Source organism: Mchenga conophoros, linkage group LG17 (assembly GCF_057382185.1).
Source record: "Mchenga conophoros isolate Kocher_MC1m ecotype Shallow Benthic linkage group LG17, M_conophoros_male_GT1.1, whole genome shotgun sequence".
Lineage (NCBI taxonomy): Eukaryota > Metazoa > Chordata > Actinopteri > Cichliformes > Cichlidae > Mchenga > Mchenga conophoros.
Window position 1 is genome coordinate 32,800,039 of NC_140542.1, and position 17,759 is coordinate 32,817,797.

A 17,759-nucleotide genomic window follows, 5' to 3' on the forward strand; every position below is an offset into this window, starting at 1 on the left:
CATAGACACAACACTGGTTTGCCCTTAAACCTAGATGCCTTTTTAAGCTTGAATGATTCATAGGTCTGTGTTAAATAGTTTGACATAAAAAACAAACAAACACTTTTCTGGTGAGAAACAAGGACTGGATTGAAAATGAGTGAAAAAGTACCACTTTAAAATATGGCTTTTAAAAGTCTGGTTCCTTTGAGACAAAATATAAGGAATTGATGAGTGGCTCAAGACTTTTGCGCAGTACTGTGTATAACATAAAAAGGAGTCTGGAACAAACAGCAGAGTCAGTTAAACCATAATGACATAACAGCCCTTTACATTACAGATGACAAAGATTAAGCTAACTAATCAGACAAAACTGACTAAAAGGAAAGGAAGTGAGCACCGATGATGGCAATCTAACTGCTTTTAAACCAGACTGCGTGCAAAGAAATGATAATCCAAGCAATAATTCATTCTTAAAGAATAACTCACAGACTGGATCAAGGAGAAAAAAAATACAAAACTCACATGTATTTATAATTTGTTGCTTGTCAGATGCAGCACAATGTTACTGATAAGGGACCAGGCTACACCTGGATGGTCTTTTTAAGCACTGGATAACCAAAACAACAAACACTGATGATCAGCATAGCATTTGTTACATTGCTTCAAGGCTGGTGTTTCAGTGAGGTCTGCCAACTTTGCATCCTGGTTTTGACCCTGTCAGCTATGTTTAGAGGAAGTAGTCTTGGCGTGGTTCTGCCTTTAGGCTAATGAGACTTTTTCCTGCCTCCTGGTTTTCATATAATCTTGGTTAATTGTTTTTAGTGCCCTGACAGATGTTCCAAATAACCTTAGTCTTTAAGTCAATAAACAATCAGCCTACCTCATGCACAATGTGTAACAGCACAGTGCCATCTTGTGTTAACTCATAAGGAAGGCACCCATTCAGTACTCATCAGCCCAGCCCTTCTCAGGAAAGTTCCCCTATAATCGGCTGGGAACTTAAAAGCAAGTATGAATTACTGTATGAACTGTGAACTATATTAATTTCTGGTGAATGTGGCCTTCTTAGTCTCAGGATCCCCCTCATTAACACACTAAAAATAAGGACATATGTTGGAAAAAAAAAACCAACCTTCAGAAAATTTCACAAGTGCAGACCATGGTGCATTAAAGGCAGTTTCATTTTGTTCACAAGCATTAAAGCACAACAAAGTGCAACCTCTCACAGACATTTTTAAGCATGTAAGATATCATTATCCGTGTATCTTTTGTATCTTAGAAAAAAACAAGGGCTTAAAAATGACATTATTCACAGTGATTTGGCTCATAGCAGACCCCCCTCTGGACTTTTTCAAACACACTGCAGCAGCAGAGGATCACAGCTCATTACAGAGACAACACAAGAGGTCACTTGGGTGAAATACTCAGTCCTCTGAAAGCATTTAGTAACAACATCTAATTGTCTTTCACTGGCTTTTCAAAAGCTCTATAAAGGCACAAAGAAAAAACTTCAACAACAAAAAAAAAAAAGAAAGTAAGAAAGAAAATTGGGACTTTTTTGTGTTTAACTGATTGCACATTTGTTCCCAGTAGGTGTGATTGTAACTTGTAAAAACAGCCATAATAGCTCTTCAGTTTATAAATGAATTGCTGGATTCATTTTAAGTAGCCTCATGACATCTTGTGGAAATAAAATGGTATTAAATGGGAGACAAAAGCAGTCCAAGTAATGCTTGACATGAATGAGAAACGTTTACTGGAACTTTCCCACAACACTGATTACTCCCATCACCACTCTGTTATTCTCTAAATGAAAAGACTGGTCAACTATTTTTCAGGTCAGGTAAGTCACAAAAAAAGTACACTGGTTGTTTTCTTGCTTGTTTTTTTAAGGCAATTATTTTCTGATAATTGCCTGAATCCCCTCGATGCATATATTGTTGAATGTTCTTGAGCCTGTGCTCGCCCTTATTCCCACAGTGATGTATCTCCTTCAGTTCTTCAGCTCCATCTTTCTCTTGCTGCCAACATCCAACGTCGGTCCCTTTTCTTGTCCTGTCTGCATTTGTATCAGCAACACGATTTTTTTTCTGGTGTGTGTGTGTTGGCACTTATGGTGCCATTGATTGGCCGAGAGTTGGCTCGCAGCAGAACTCGAGGCGTGTCCTTGCTCTCGGAGTCTTCAGGCTGCACGTTAAGGCCGTTACGAGACAGCAGCTCTCTGGCCATCAGCATGAAGGCTTCGTCCACATGCTGACTATCCTAGAAAAATATAAAAAAAGCTCTATATAACAAGTATCATCAGCATTAAATGGTCCCATCTATTTATTATATGCGTGTATTACCTTTGCAGATGTTTCTAGTGCAGCCAAAATGCCTTTTTGTTTTGCCAGATTGCAGGCTTCTTGAAACTGAACCTCCCGTTCCTGCTCCAGGTCACATTTATTACCTAAATGGAGAGAATAAAGAAGCTAAGTGATGTACACACAGTGACACAGGTTCTGTTAATATTACCTTGCACCTAATTTACATAATAAAGTCAAACTCGTGTCCATACAGTACTGTGAGCAGTAACAAATGTTAATTTTAAAATGTAGTAAGCAGCAGCAAGACTCCCAAGACACAAATCAAGCTTAATTGACTAAAGATAGGGCATTAAGTTAGAAAGAACAAAAACAGGTGGCTGGGTTGCAAAGTGGCTTGCAGATCGCAGGAACAGTTGAAAATGATACAATTGTATATTTTGCATAAGCAGGCCATGCTAACTACAATATTTCTTTATTTAGTTGAGCATGGTATCATTTTCACTTAAAAACAAAAGTGCATTTCTTCAGTCAAAGCATCCTACTCACCAAGCAGCATTCACTTATTTACACAATGACTGATGCATCACACCAGTTTGGGGGGGGAATTGGGAAAGACATTCATGATTCAACCACTGAACATCTGTGTGAACAAGCCTTTCGAACTCCTTAGCCACATCACAGGAGAACGTTTTCACAGTAATCTGTGTAAAAACTGCCAGGAGAAGAGGCTTTTTCTCATTTAAAGGCTATTGTAATCAAATTCCCAGTATTCTTTAGGGCTAACAGCATACCAAGAAATCTTCATTTCCTTAATGCTTTCAGTCGTTATCAGTCCTATCAGCACTCACCTATGAGGACGAGAACCACATTGGCTGCTCCATATAGCTCCACCTCTTCTATCCAGTGCTTCACCGCGTCAAAAGTTGAACGCCGTGTGATGTCATAGGCAATCACCGCGCCGTGAGCGCTGCGGTAGTAGCTCTGGGTGATCGTACGAAATCTTTCCTGACCTGCTGTGTCCCATACTTGCATCTGCAACAATAAATCATATTTAAGAAATTACAGGAGGATGGTATCATAGTAAAGTAAAGAGTATTATTACTATATCGAGACAATCATTTCTGGATTAAGGTTTTTGTTCTCAGTGCTCTGTATCAGTGAAGTACTTACTCCAAATAAAGATATCAGGATTTTGGAACATGAAAATTTCCACCTAGTGCAAGGCAGCTCAGTGGATACAGATGTTAATCTTTCAAAATGTGATATGGAGTGCCCCGCAACACGAGTGCTATCTGGACCACCCACCTACACACATAAATGCTCACACAGTTGAGCACTCATTAGTCTTCCCCTGAATAACAGTCCCCGAGGACCAGACAGACCTTGTTAGTGTGGTAACAACTGTCATAGTAACAAACGAGACTCACCAACCCCACCCCATTTGTTTTAATGCTATGTGATGGTTACACCTAATGCAGATTATAGACATATGCTCAGATCTTTTTTGAGCATAGACTTCTACATGCATATGATGCTGATCAATATAAATCTGCAATGCCTTTAAAACAGGCTAATGACTCTTTTATGTCGATGTGAACGGCCTCATTTTGTGACTAAGTAACTCTTTGTAGGGGCTTTCAAATACCTGCTTTTCTGCCTTAATGAACATCATACGAAAAGTCTATCATTTCAATAACAGAAGAACCCAACAAAATAATTTATAAGAAATTAATTTTAAGTTCCTATTGGTCCATACGACTGTGATATAACTTCTGATCACCAAGATATCCAGATATTTTTAATACCAATAGTCTGAATTATGAGGTCTCAGGCTTGCAAAATTAGATGGTGTTGTAAGACTACTTATGAATTACATCACCAGTGTGTGAATGTGTGTGTGAATGGGTGGATGACTGGATATGTAAAGCGCTTTGGGGTCCTTAGGGACTAGTAAAGCGCTATAAAAATACAGGCCATTTACCATTTTACCATGAATTGATTGAATCTTTAAGATGATCCTACACTGTGATTTGCCGATGCTTAAAAACAGACAGGCTAAAGTGAAAAATAGAAAGTTTTCAGAAGATTCAATGCAGCTGAAATGATACCAGTTAACACAGAATCTTTAAACATCCACAGTTAAAACTCGCCATTTGAAGTTGGACTACTTCCCTTTGCGTGCTTTTTTTTTTTTTTAGAAATAGTTCACATCATTGCTATACTAACGCACGGATAGTTGTAATATTTCCCCTAGCTTTAAAAAGATGATCTATTAGTTAAGGAGAGAATGCATGCCATGAATTTATATCATGCAACCATCTGTTTGCCCACCAAACACTGCAGTTACTGTATTTGTGTGTTTGTCTTGAATGACATACTGTTTCTTCCCCTGTGATTGATGAAGTTAGAAATTAGGGGAACAAAAAGGAGGCATTAAAAAGCCACACTACCATGTCTGTGTTTACTGATCAGTGCAGATAGTGAATGAACATGTATTATACACAAGCCACGACTTAACTGTATGAATAAGGAGCTAGATGTATTTATCCAAGTAGGCATTCAGACCAGAAGTATATCACAGCAATCATGATCCACCCAAACAATTAGTTCCTTTTTTTGTGTGTAATGACAGCACAGAGAAGTTTATTTTTACTCATACAAAAGGTCAAGCAGAGAAACCTGAACTACAGGTCCTTCGTGTGAGTGGCTGGCGTGACCCGTTTACAACTCAGCATACAGTAACTCGCACTGTAACCGAACAACTCCCCATTGTTATATCATTTACTGAGAAAATGAGAGAAGTTCATCACATCTGCACATTTAAAAGAACTATTGTTCCATTCATCCAGGTTCCTCACTCCTCATGACATGAGCAGACCTGTCCTAAATGATATATTTAATCTAATCAACAGCATATGGACCGGCTAAAGTGACTTAAAATAGATGTATTAACTAGTACATTAACTAGTAAGCCAGAAACTTAACTTGGATTTTTTTTTTTTAGCCTAACTCAAGCCTCAGAAAAGGAAAAACCCAAACTCTCTCCCACAAACGCTACCAACTGCCTTTCACACACACACGCACAGACACGCACATTACGGGGAACTCACCTTCACCTTCTTCCCCTCAATGTTCAGTGTCCGTACAGTGAAATCTACTCCGATGGTGTTCTGCTGTTTCTCTGAGAAAATCCCAGACTTGAAATTCTGAATCACGCAGGTCTTCCCCACGTTTGAGTCTCCAATAAGGATTAACTTAAACAGGAAGTCAAAAGTATCATCATGTTCAGGTGCTGGCATCTCCATGATGAAGTCACAGTGGAATGTGTGTCTTTTCCTGGGAATAAATGGAAGGAAATGATCCCTCCAGTAATGTAGATCGCTAGGAATGGGTTTTCTTTGAGGGTAAGAGACGCTGGGTTATCTTTGAATTTGAATCAAGACTCAGTCACAAGAAGGAATATGGATATCAAACTTGTGGTGTGTTCAAAGTTTCAACAGGGAACAACTGAAAAAATGCCCTGGCTCCTTCTTCTTCTAACAAAATCTACAGTTGGTAAGCAGGCTAGATTTCCATCAGCAGAGTAGGTTTAGGTAAATATGGCCTGCAAAACCAGTTTAAGGCTGGTGGAAGGTTTGTCAAGATAGAGAGCAGTTCAAAGGTTAAAAAAGCTTCAGACAATCCATCCAGTCATTCAAAAAAATTTCCTAATAAGTCTGCATGTCTTCTGTTTTTAGTTCAGTCTGCCCCTCTTGTGTTCTTTCAAACAAAACCGTCTGAGTTCTGCTTTTCTTTTCAGCAACTTCTCAGTTGTTGACCCACTTTTTAGCCCCCAGCAAAAAACAGCACACGGCCTGTTGCCCCTTTGCACAGGTTCTGGCTGTCGCAGCAAAAGAGAGCTTCCTCAAAATAAGAATTTTTAAAGATGTGTGTCCGTAATCCAGGTTGTCTAATCCACCTGCTGCTCTTTCACACACGTGTCACTTTCCTCCACCTGACTCTCTCCCTCCCTTTTATTTTCTTCCCTCACCAGTTCTTCCTGTTTTCTTTTTCGCTGTTTAGAGCACCTGTCGTAACAATAGAAACCTGCTCTACCTGCTTTTCGCAAGTAACCCAGCCCAGCATCATTGTTGGATCCTGGGAAATGGAGTCTGTTGACCACCTACACACACAATATGTCTGCTGAAAATCAGAGAATATTACATTATTGAAACTAAGCATATTTCTTTAAGTATTATACTTGAACTCAAAGCTATTTACATTTTAGGTGCATAGGTTTTTCATATTTATATCCTGTTCATAGCCTGTACATAGCTTGTACTCACTACAGCCTGTACATACTTATAGTTATAGAATATTCACAACATACCTCATACTGTGTACATTATAACATAATAGACCCATTTCTGTAATATACTTACATATCTATATTATTGCTAATATATATTGTAATATATCTATATCACTAAAGCACTTCTGGATGGATGCAAACTGCATTTCGTTGCCCTGTACCTGTGCATGTGCAATGACAATAAAGTTGAATTCTATTCTATTCTATTCTATTCTGATGGGAAAGAGAAAGTGCACTCTTTTAAGTCACTTTTAAAATTTTGCATATTAGAACATAGTAAAAATTTCGGCCTTACTAGTTTCTAAAACATTTTTAGGAAAAACTACACAAAAATCAAAGAAATGTGTGAAAAACGGAGAAAATTCAATTATTCAGTAGCTTGAAGCACCAACTTTAGTAGCTATTACTGTGACATCGTCAGCCTTTGTCCCAATTCTTTTTACTGTATAAGTTTCAGTTCGCTAATTTATGCACAGCTCTCTTAAGGTCTTGCCTTAAGAGAGGTTGAGGTAGAAGTTTTGACTTCGACTGGGACATTGCAGCACCCTTTTCAGCCATTCTGTTGTAGATTTGATGCTGTGCTTGGAATCATCAAATCAAATCAAATCAATTTATTTATATAGCACTTTTCACAGGATAAAAACCACAAAGTGCTTCGCAGTAATATAAAACAGGAATACATAAAATACATTAATAAACAAACATACAGCACAAATCTAATTAAAATCTAAATAAATGAGTCTTAAGCTGCTTTTTAAAAGAATAAATACAACCAAGGCAACGTAATGATGGAGGGAGAGCGTTCCACAACCTGGGGGCCACCGCTCTAAAAGATCTATCACCTCATGGTCATGACGCATGACCCCTTTTCAGCCAAGCTTTAGCCATCAGATGGATGTCCTCACATCTGACTGTAGAACACTGAGATGCACAGAGGAGTTCTGTGGCTGCAAAATAAGCCCACAGGCGTACTCAAAATGTGTACTTTCAAAAACTGCATCTGCAATTTACTTTCATTTTTGTTCAATAAATAATGACATGGTGTAATGCCATGTGTCACAGTTCATCTCAGACTGTATTTTCATAATTAAAGACCACAAAAAATGACCATTTAAGGACCACATAACTTTGAATTGTATCCTAACACATAAAACCTTAGAAGTGATAGAGGGTGTACTTTCGTTTTGTCATTTTTTTAGGTGAAATACAGCATTTTTGTTTTACATTATATATAATGTAAAATAGGCATACAAATATATACATTTGTATGCTTGTATGGATTCAGCAAACCTGGCACATTGTAGTTAGACATGCACAGATTAACATTTGGCGGCTCGAATAAATTAGCCTGTCTTACTGAGTTTTGTTCAGAGGATACGAGCGCTTCCTCGATGCTAGCTGTGGCCATGTGGCAAGAGCCACTGCCTTTAACCGCGGTTAAGCTAAGCATTACTCCCGGATTGCAATATTTCCGAATGCACCTGAAAGCGGCACAGACTCCTCATCCAGCACATCACAGTGACGTCCTGTGCGGATACAGCAGACAGATGCCCTGACTGCTACGGTCCCAGGTCTACATCCGTAACGTTTTCTCCATGTAAAAGGGCGTTTTAAAGCCCGGGGGAGCAGCAGCAGAATGCAGCGGAGCGCGGTGGTCGTGGTGGCGGATAAAACGAGCTTGAAAAGGCCGTTTATTTTTGCAAATTCAGTCCATATGGTAGGAATTTTAAATCAATGCATTTAAAGCCCAGGGGCCTGTTTGATATCTTTTTATAAGGTTAAGTAGTTCATTTGTTGTCGTGTTCCCACTCAGATCAATTAATCTAAACCAAACAATGCTGTTTTGTCTGTATACCACGCGTATCGCGTGTAGTGTACTGCAGTGTTTGCTGTATGGTTCTTCCAATGTGTTTTTAAGGTTATACACTAAGAAGTCATCAGAAATGGGGGTGAAATTGCCATTGTGATGAATTTCTGCCTTAATATAAGGACATCCATCCTTTTCCGTCCATCTTCACCCCAGCATCTTCCCTTCAAATCACATATGCAGTATTCTCACATTGGTAATGTTTACAGTGTTCTGTGTTTTCCCAGCTGAGTCACATGTAAAGGCCTTCTGTTTTGCTGTGCTGTTACCTTGCTGTTCAGTACTTCTGCCTTCCATCTGCACTCAAAGGAGCTGCTGCTCCTTTAAGAAGTGACACCCATGATTTAAGCCCTAAACTGAGAATCTTTGCAGTTCCACATTCCCCGAGCTGCAAAACAAGCAGACCTATCATTAACCTCAAATATTTATTTCATTGTGACATCCTCTTAACTCAAAGCTGTTTGCACACTTAACACATGTTTGCGTTCTTCCTCTCCAAAGGCGCTGTGCTTCTTCTTGCTGACAATGACAGTGGCTTATCATCGAGATATCTTACAAACTGGAAAAGTAAGACCGACTTCTCATGGTTTTGGGGTTTGGATAAAATAGTTTCAGATGTGTGCATTTATTGAAGGTGGCAATAATGCTTGTCAGGCTTCAGTGGAGACAACTGGGGATTTATACTAGGGGTCTCATCAGTGTCCTTGAGGAAGACAGTGAATAATCATCATGCTCAGTGCACATCTTCTGAATGCAAGCATGACTGTTAACCTCAAACAAACCTTAAAAGTGAATGTTAAGTGTAAGCGAAATTCAGGTCGGGTGAAATCTTTCACAAATGTTTGATTCAAGGCTTATTCATCAGAACTGACAAGTCCAGTCGGTGTATCATTTTAACACCATTGTGGTTTTTCCTCTTCAGATGGTGTCTACTGTTTCCGTAGTGATGTTGTACGTGATAGAGATTGGCTGCCTGCTGCTCTCGGTGCTCGGCGTGTTCGGAGCCTTCAAAGAAAAGAGATGGTGTTTTATTCTGGTAAAAGTGTGTTTGTGTTGCTGCTGCGCATGTGGGTCAAATCTATGTCAAATAACAAAGCTCGACTCATTCATTATTCTTGTTTTCGATTTCGTTCATTTGATTTCTTTGTCACTAAAACTTTCACTGATTTTGTTTGTGTGCAGTATGCAGCTGGGATGGCAGCAGCCAGTCAAACAATAATTGTTAAAGCAGCACTAAGTTACCAAGATATTTATGAGGTATGACATTACGTGAAGGCCCTGCAGTAAAATGTCACCTAAAGCTGCTAAAAAAAGCTTTTGCTGTGGTCTTAATATGCTAAGAGAAGATTTTAATGTTGATTTCTTTCTCCTCAGAAACGTGTGGTCAATGAAGAGTCCAAGCTGCTGTCCATGATGCCACTCACTACAACAAGCCAAGCCAACAAGACATGGCTGTATCATATTCAGCAAGAAGTAAGCAGAAGTTACTTATACAGTGGGGGAAATGATTATTTGATCCCCTGCTGAATTTGTAAGTTTGTCCATACAAATGGACAGCCTTCTAATTAGTACCTTGAGGCAACTGTTGTTGTTGTTGTTGGCACTATATAAATAAAATCGAATTGAACTGATTTTGATGATAGTTTCATTTTACATAAAAGTGATAACTTGATTTGCATGTCATTGACTTGGTGGTGAAGCCGTTGTTGGCAAGCACAGTAATAAGATGTTTCTTGTAGTTGGTCACCAGGTTTGCACACATCTAAGGAGGGGGTTTGACCCACTTCTCTTTACAGAAACTGTAAAGAGAAGCTTCTGCTCCTTCAGCTCCTTTGACATTTTTTCTATAGGACTGAGATTTGGAAACTGGGTAGGCATTAATGAGCTTCTTCTTTATGCACTCCTTTGATTCGTCTTAGCATGTTTTGGGTCATTGTCATGCTGGAAGATCCATCCATGATGCATCTACTGTGTTCTGTCTGTCTAACGGAAGACGTACATTCAACGGTACACTGCCCCATCTGTTGACCCCTCAGCACGGTGAAGCCATCCTGTACCCTTAGCAGAAAAACACCCACAAAGCATAATGTTCACCAACTCTGTGCCTAACTTTGGGAAGGTGTTCGTTGAGTCTGTGCAGGTCTACAATCTTGTCTCTGACATCCTTTGCAAGCTCTTTGGTGTTTCCCACGGTAGTGGAGAGGTTGGAATGCAAGAAATGGATTCTGTGGACAGCTGGGATTTACACACATAACTTTGAGATCAGGAGTATCTGCAATCGATTGATCGATTGTGAAACAGCAAGTCTGTGCGAACCAGAATTCTGGCTGGGTTAGAGGCGATCAAATACTTATTTCACTCATTTACATGCAAATCACTTAAAAACTTTTATGCAATGTGTTTTTTCTGGCTTTCTGGTCTGTCACCAATAAAACGAAACTGTATATTAAACAGTTTATTTCTTTGTAAGTGAGCAAACCTATCATTTCAGCAGGGAATCAAATAACTATTTCCCCCATGTTAGGGCCAAGTTTTTAATACTATGTGTTTAAGTTCTCCAGTACAAACATCTCAAACACCTTGGCGATACAACCTTGGTTCTCTGTGGTAACACAGACCATTATATACTTGCTTATTCCCTTTAGAAACAAACTGAAGAAACTGAAGTTCAGGCTCCCTGCTAGCTCCCAAACCCAGTATATTCCGCTGTAATCTAAAATAAAATTTGATTGGCCATTTATCCATTTTCTTACACTTATCCTTATATCAGCGAGCGGTGTGCAGCCTATTCCAGCTACCATAGAGCAAGAGGCGTGGTTCACCCTGGTAGACTTTTTGTTGTATTTCATTCCAATTTGGCTGATAAGTGTTGCTAGTTATGGAACTGTAAATAGAAACTATAATGTAACATTATGATAAAGGTCATGACTTATTTTTGCCCTGTTTGTTTCAGCCAGCTTTTAGCAACTTTTAAATCTACAGTATGCTAGGATACTCTGACATAAAAGTATGTTTTATGTTAAAAACACTAACCTCTTTTTGAGTATTAAAAAGATCCAAAGTGTGCCTGCCTCTGCTAACTGCTGACTTTTGCCTTTTTTGTATACAGCTAGCATAGTGCAGCTGTGCTAGCTACACTTTGCTAGTGTGAAAGTGCTTTGTTGTCAATCATGCACGCCAGAAACATCTGCTATTACTTGTTTTCTGGTCACCACTGACCACTCGTGAGTGTTGTTTGGTTTTGTTTTTTTTAATTTGGCTACCTCAGGAAGGAAATGTTGGGTTGCATGCATTATGCTTAAACAAAAGAATAGGCCCATTACAGTAGCGATGTTCAGACCCGTTGCTTTAATGACAATACTCTCCCTCTGACGCCAAGAGCCTTCCTGAAACTCGTATCTTTGGAATAAACACAAGTCTGTAGTGAAGGTTTCCAAATCCAAACCGAACTAAAGGTCAGAAATCAGTGCTACACCTTGTGTTAATGAAACTTTAAAGAACTGTTGCAACTTTTTACTAAATGATACAAAAAATAATTACTGCTGGACCTGTTTTGAACCTTTGTGTTTCACCTCCAGCTGGAATGCTGCGGTCTCGTTGAAGGTTACAAAGACTGGGGCTCTTCCATCCCTTCATCCTGTAACTGCCAATATCCAGGAAAATGCGTGAGTGTCTTTCTTTTATAAGAACAGTGGTCATTATGTTCATCTCTGGTCCTGTAACCACACATTGTCCTCTAGAAACTGAGGAACCAATGACATATTTAAATTAGCAGTTTCACTGGTGAAACTTGAAGACACAATTGGTTTTCCCCATAGCAAGTGCCAGTGTAATTTGAGTCCAAGTAAAGCAGTTTTTTCATTTAAATATCCAACTAGCAATACGATGAATGTAGTTATTTATTCCTCTTTGACTCTGTGTATAGCTTAAGTTGTCTTGGATTGAGGTTAACTAGTTGTTGTTTATCCACAGACCAAAGTAGAACTCATACAGTTTTAATGGAATACTGCATTTGAGATATTTCTGAAAAAGATTCAGGCATACCTAAATAAAAAATCTAAATGGAAACTAAAGTTGAATGTATTCTACACTGTAAACCCAAATGTAAAAGGAATATAGTTAATAGTAAAAAAGTAAGTGCTATTTAGTCCTCTCAGCACATCATGCAAGTACGTACACATTTGGGTTATTTATTTCAACCATTTTTTGTCAAAGTCAGACATTTATGTTTATGATTTCATTAACCTTTCTGTAATTTGTAGCATGAATTTGACTCTGAAACGCTGCAAATCTGTTGGCTCACTTTAAAAAATATCCCAATTGCCCGCATGCGTGTTGTGGCTCCCCTGCGGCACTCTGAAAGGGAATCTAAATACATATTTAATGAGATCAGCTGCAAAAATAACTGTGTCCATGGGCCAGATTCACTAACACAGCACGACAGTGAAGCCTAAAGAACCCTCTTTAGGCTTTAAAAAGCTGTTGTCAGGATTTAACAAAGGGGTGCAGTGTCAGTTTTCTGACTGAAACGCAGAGAAAGATGTTTTGGTGGTTGGCCTTACTGTATATGTATTAGTAGGAATTTCCCTATCACTGCACAAAGTTTTGGAAGGAGAATATGAATCTTGCAAATTTGATTTATTAACTTTTGTAGCATGCAGTGCAATATTAAATTTAATGCTGAAAAAAGCATTTGTTATTTTGGGCGTGTGAGTTGTGATAGTTGGGAATGAGAAGGGGAAATGTTATCAGAAAGAGCGTGTAGCGGTGATGTGTGGACGACTTAAAGCCTTGAGAGCAGTACTATATGTTCTGTCACTTTTCACAGAGAATGTTTATAGCCATTTCTTTTTGCCGCTCATTATTAATGCTAGTATTTTATATTTAAAAAGTCTCTGGATGTCTTTTCTCAGCAGTGCGCACACAGAGTGGCTTTTGGGTATTTTCTCTCTTTTAAAAAAAGTCTCTACATTGGAGCCATATTGAAATGTCTGCCAACATACAGCGATTAACTTAACTGTGCTAGTGTGTCAGACTTACACTATTAGTGCGTGCAGCCTCACACAGACTCCAGAAAAAAACAAGAAGAATGTGCATATTTGTGCATGTGGAACAAATGTTAATTAATGCAGGGACGACTCATGATCTGATGGTTAAATAATGTTTGGTGTTCTGTGCATCACACAGGGCAGCTGTCATAGATTTCAGGTTTATGTGGTGGAAAGGTTTGCAATAACACACTGAATAATAATCCTACACTCTGTCCTTTGGAGGAAAGATAAGTTCACAGTTATAAAAAAAAAACAACCCATTTTTCTTCAGTCTATTCTCATCTAGAGACACGTGTAAAGCTTGAGCTTACACTGTCATTTATGTTAGGATATAAATTGCTCGTCCTCACTTCCTCATCAGCTGCGCATGTTTTGGAGCCACGAATCTGCACTTGTATTTGTATTAGGGCTGCCACGATTAGTCGACTAGTCACGATTATGTCGACTATTAAAATCGTCGACGACTAATTTAATAGTCGACGCATCGTTTGAAGCTTTGTAAGATCACAAAGGACGCAGGAATGAGTAGTAGGATTTAAGAGTGTAATAACGGACTGAAACAGAAGATGGCAGCACTGCATGTACAAGGATGCCAGCTGCCGTTAAACCCCGAAGAAGAAGAAGCTGTGTCCCAGAATTCATAGCGCAGCTGTCAACAATGGCGGCAGCTAGTTAGTTTTAACTTTACTCTTATTATTCTTTCTGGGTCACAAAATAAACGTTTAACATATTTTCAGGCGAGAATGTAGCTGTGTAAACCTCAAATATCTGCTCAGTTTATCAAGACACCACATATTTTCAAAAGCGCTCCGATGTTTTCGGAGACGTCTGTTACCCACTAGCTCGTTAGCTAGGCGGGGGCAAGGCTAACTAGAGCCGTGAGAACACCGGACTCCCGGCAAATCGTTTTCAAACCCACCGCCGTCTTTCGCTAGTCAGGTTAAACATATATATAAGTCACTTAGATAACTTAAAAATGTTATTGTTTGGCTTTCTTTAGTATTTTATTTGTTCCTGAGTAAATCTGTTTGGCTGAGATTAAAGTTATAGTTTTTTGCACAGCTAAAACTGTCAAGCAGACAGCTGATTATCAGAAGTGTGAGACGCTGGAGAATATACTCCGGTGTCCTGTTATATTTTAGAAAGCAAGGAGTTTATTAAACTTCACCGAAAGAATCTGCAAATTTAATTAAAAATTAATAAACTACCATCTTGTCTTTATTTTTAGTTAGCACAAAAACTTCAAGCTGTAAGCTAATGATAGTTATATAAGACCAGATGCTGCTGGTGCAATAAGCTGTACGCTGTACGTCCAATGGATGATGATCTGATTAGTCGACTAATCGCAAAAATAATCGGTGACTAGTCGACTATCAAAATAATCGTTTGTGGCAGCCCTAATTTGTATACGAAGTAACTGCGTCTTTGTGGACAAATGAGTGCATTAATAGTTCACCCATCAGACTTTCCATTCTCATAGGGGCATTGTTTTTGCAAATGCATCATCATGTTAATGTGCCCTGTGGCTTTATGTCACAAAAGTGTTTTTTTGGCAAACCTCACAGTAGCTTTTTGATGCCAAAAAAGGGTTTTTCACTGGCGCAGTTACCTAATCTGGCCCTAAATGACAACACAATTTCTAACAATTAAGCTGTGCATATTTTATTTTTTTACTTGGTAAAAAAAATGGCAAGGACTATAACTCTGATTCTAACTGTGGCATTTCCATCTTTTTTAATAAATATAATTAATCATTTTGTATTAATGTGACATTTTTATCTATACATTCATACGCCACGTCATCCTATACAGTTAAAGCACTTTATCTAACTCGCATATATGCACAGTTTAATGCACAATAAACCTACATGTCGTATGCATGTCTTTGGACCGTGGGATGAAGTACCATTAGTGTTTGGAGGATGAGGCTCAAAGCAGAAGCCTGATTGCTGTGAAGCAATAACGCTACCCACTGCACCACCATGCCACCCGGTGTTTAAATAAGGAGTTACAGTACTTGTTAGTTACTAAAGAAAAATCAGGCTTTGGGTACTTGGTAGGGGTTCGCATACACTTTAACCTCATTCTGGGTTCTTCTAGATAATCTTTTAGCGAACCTAGTTTTGGGGGAATTTCTAAACTTAAATCATTTTATGTTTTTTGTTTTTTTTAGTTCTGGGTTTCAGTGTAGCTTCATCAGCATGAGTGTGTTGTGCTGATCAGCAAGCAATAGCAAGAAAATCTGAAAGGAACAATCAACGCCGGGCACAGCTAAAACAAAAACTGGTGAAATTGTCTTCAATTTGTTGCATTGTGCTGTGAGATTTTGTGCTCTTCGACAGATTCGACTACGAGGCAGCGCCACACTCGGGGCTCCAAAGAACCACTATGTTTATCAAGAGGTAAAAAGAAAATTCTTAAAAACAAAAAAATATTGATTTCTTGTAGACTTTCTTTCTGATTTTTAAATTCAGGCAAAGTTTTTTAACCCCTGCACAGTGAATCATCACCACTTTGCTGGAGGTGTCCTTCCTGCACAGTATACTTAAAGTATAATGATATAATTATGATATAATCTTGTTATCTGGCACAGATGAAGACAAAACTAACTATGCTCCCCTACCCACCTGTACTTTCACTTTTTCGTTCACAGCCTTGCCTTCCAATTTACGTTTCCGAGCTGAAGCTTGCATTCTCGTTGTCGATGGGTATACAGTTTGGAAGCGGAGTGTTTTGGGTATGTGGTTTATATATATATATATATATATATATATATATATATATATTGTTATATGTTGGTGAAAAGCATCTTGAAATATTTTCCTTGTGCTAACTTTTCTTTTCTTTTCTATTCCAGGTTATTTTACTTGTTATGAGCATCAAGTTGATGGACCAGATCAGAAGGAAACAGGACTTTATGGCTCTTCTCGAATCAAACAGATACGTTCCCGGTGCTTTCTAGCCCCCTGCTGTTTTAATACACGCATCCTAATTTCCATAACCTGGCTGTCTTATCATTTTTCTGTGTTGATGTTTAAATGCATGTCTAAAAGTAATCTACTTGCGCACAGTAGATAAGATTTAAATGACTCGTCTGCCTTACTGCTGTAAAAAAAAATTTTTAAAAAAGGAGAGAGAGAGAAAAAAAGTGCAATTTAATGACATTAATCAATTTGAACTAGTTATCACATTTTCTTATGCTTTTTTTTCTGGCTTTTTGTTCTGTACATTAAGACTTTTGGATATATATCAGTGAGGCTTTCAAAAGGCAGATATTAATCTAATAATAATTAATCTGCTTCGATGTTTTATTGAAAGCTTGCCTCACTGAAGCCAACTGTAAGTTCTGAGTTTTGACGTATGTACCTCAAGTCAAGATGGCGTAATGAAACACGAATACTTGTCTTAAGCACACATTGACTTTTAAGCATTAGAGCAACTAATAATCTTTGCAAAATAATATTAATAACCTTTATGTAGCAGCTTTTTTAAACACTGTTTACAAAGTGCTTTGATTCAGTTATTCATTTAGCCATGCATATTACTGCATAATCAGGTGAGACAAGGGAATGATTCACATGTCTCTGGGACGGCAGAATGTTTTGATGCCTTGTTATGCACACTGAATATCTGAAACCTTGTCGCTGATTTCAGTTTTTCTTAAAGCACATCTAAAAATTCGACCTTGTGTGATCATGCCCAGCAGAGAGGAGCAGGTGAGGAGGAGGAGAGGGGATTCTATTTTGTTGCACATACAGTAGACACGCAGTAAAATCCTCTTTGATTTGAAGGTTTTGCACAGATGTTGGCAAGGCTGCTGCAAAGAGGTTGTGAGAGGCTCTTGTAGGAAAATGTGCCACCCAATTTCTTGCAGAGACTGTAACGCCCCAACTGATGCAACTCTCACCAAAGAAGCCTTTATGCCACGCCGCGTCTACTTTAACTTGCTGCATGAGCTGCCTGCTGTTGAAACGTCTACTCGACTCATATATTGTCAAATTAATTTAATCTGAAGCAGCAGATCCAGTGTCTACCTGTGCACTTTAACCATTATTGCCTAATATACACGTTCTGGCAACGTATGGTGTCTTTGTTTCTGTCACACACTGTTTTTGTTTTTTTATTTGCATGACATGATGTAATATTTTGTAAATAGAATGAATAAAACAAGTTTTGTCTTTTTTTTTTTTTACGTCTTCATT

The 17,759-nt window shown here is 38.5% G+C and overlaps 2 protein-coding genes across 2 annotated transcripts; one reads left to right on the forward strand and one right to left on the reverse strand.

Annotated features, from left to right (window-relative positions):
- Positions 1–42: 42 nt before the first annotated feature.
- On the reverse strand, positions 43–6,253 carry LOC146555764 (ras-related protein Rab-19-like). The gene is made up of 4 exons (XM_085252759.1): positions 5,399–6,253; positions 3,137–3,320; positions 2,328–2,431; positions 43–2,244 (listed from the first exon to the last, which is right to left on the reverse strand). Exons 1-4 carry the CDS (start codon positions 5,591–5,593, stop codon positions 2,053–2,055), a joined length of 675 nt encoding a protein of 224 aa, XP_085108885.1. The 5' UTR covers positions 5,594–6,253; the 3' UTR covers positions 43–2,052.
- A 1,904-nt stretch (positions 6,254–8,157) lies between these two features.
- LOC146555765 (tetraspanin-8-like) lies at positions 8,158–17,739 on the forward strand. Its single transcript, XM_085252757.1, has 9 exons — positions 8,158–8,356; positions 9,008–9,073; positions 9,429–9,542; positions 9,689–9,763; positions 9,881–9,979; positions 12,085–12,171; positions 15,900–15,959; positions 16,211–16,294; positions 16,415–17,739. The coding sequence occupies exons 1-9, from the start codon at positions 8,276–8,278 to the stop codon at positions 16,517–16,519; spliced, it is 771 nt and encodes a 256-aa protein (XP_085108883.1). The 5' UTR covers positions 8,158–8,275; the 3' UTR covers positions 16,520–17,739.
- The last annotated feature ends 20 nt before the right edge of the window (positions 17,740–17,759 follow it).

Bases quoted from the DNA above. Each gene is read 5' to 3' on its own strand.
- LOC146555764 (XM_085252759.1), bottom strand. From the start codon at position 5,593: ATGGAGATGCCAGCACCTGAACATGATGATACTTTTGACTTCCTGTTT. The intron at 3,321-5,398 runs GTGAGTTCCCCG...TTATTGTTGCAG, and splicing joins TTGAGGGGAAGAAGGTGAAG to ATGCAAGTATGGGACACAGC. The intron at 2,245-2,327 runs GTAATACACGCA...ATATTTTTCTAG, and splicing joins CACTAGAAACATCTGCAAAG to GATAGTCAGCATGTGGACGA.
- LOC146555765 (XM_085252757.1), top strand. From the start codon at position 8,276: ATGCAGCGGAGCGCGGTGGTCGTGGTGGCGGATAAAACGAGCTTGAAA. The intron at 15,960-16,210 runs GTAAAAAGAAAA...TTTCGTTCACAG, and splicing joins ACCACTATGTTTATCAAGAG to CCTTGCCTTCCAATTTACGT. The intron at 16,295-16,414 runs GTATGTGGTTTA...TTTCTATTCCAG, and splicing joins TTGGAAGCGGAGTGTTTTGG to GTTATTTTACTTGTTATGAG.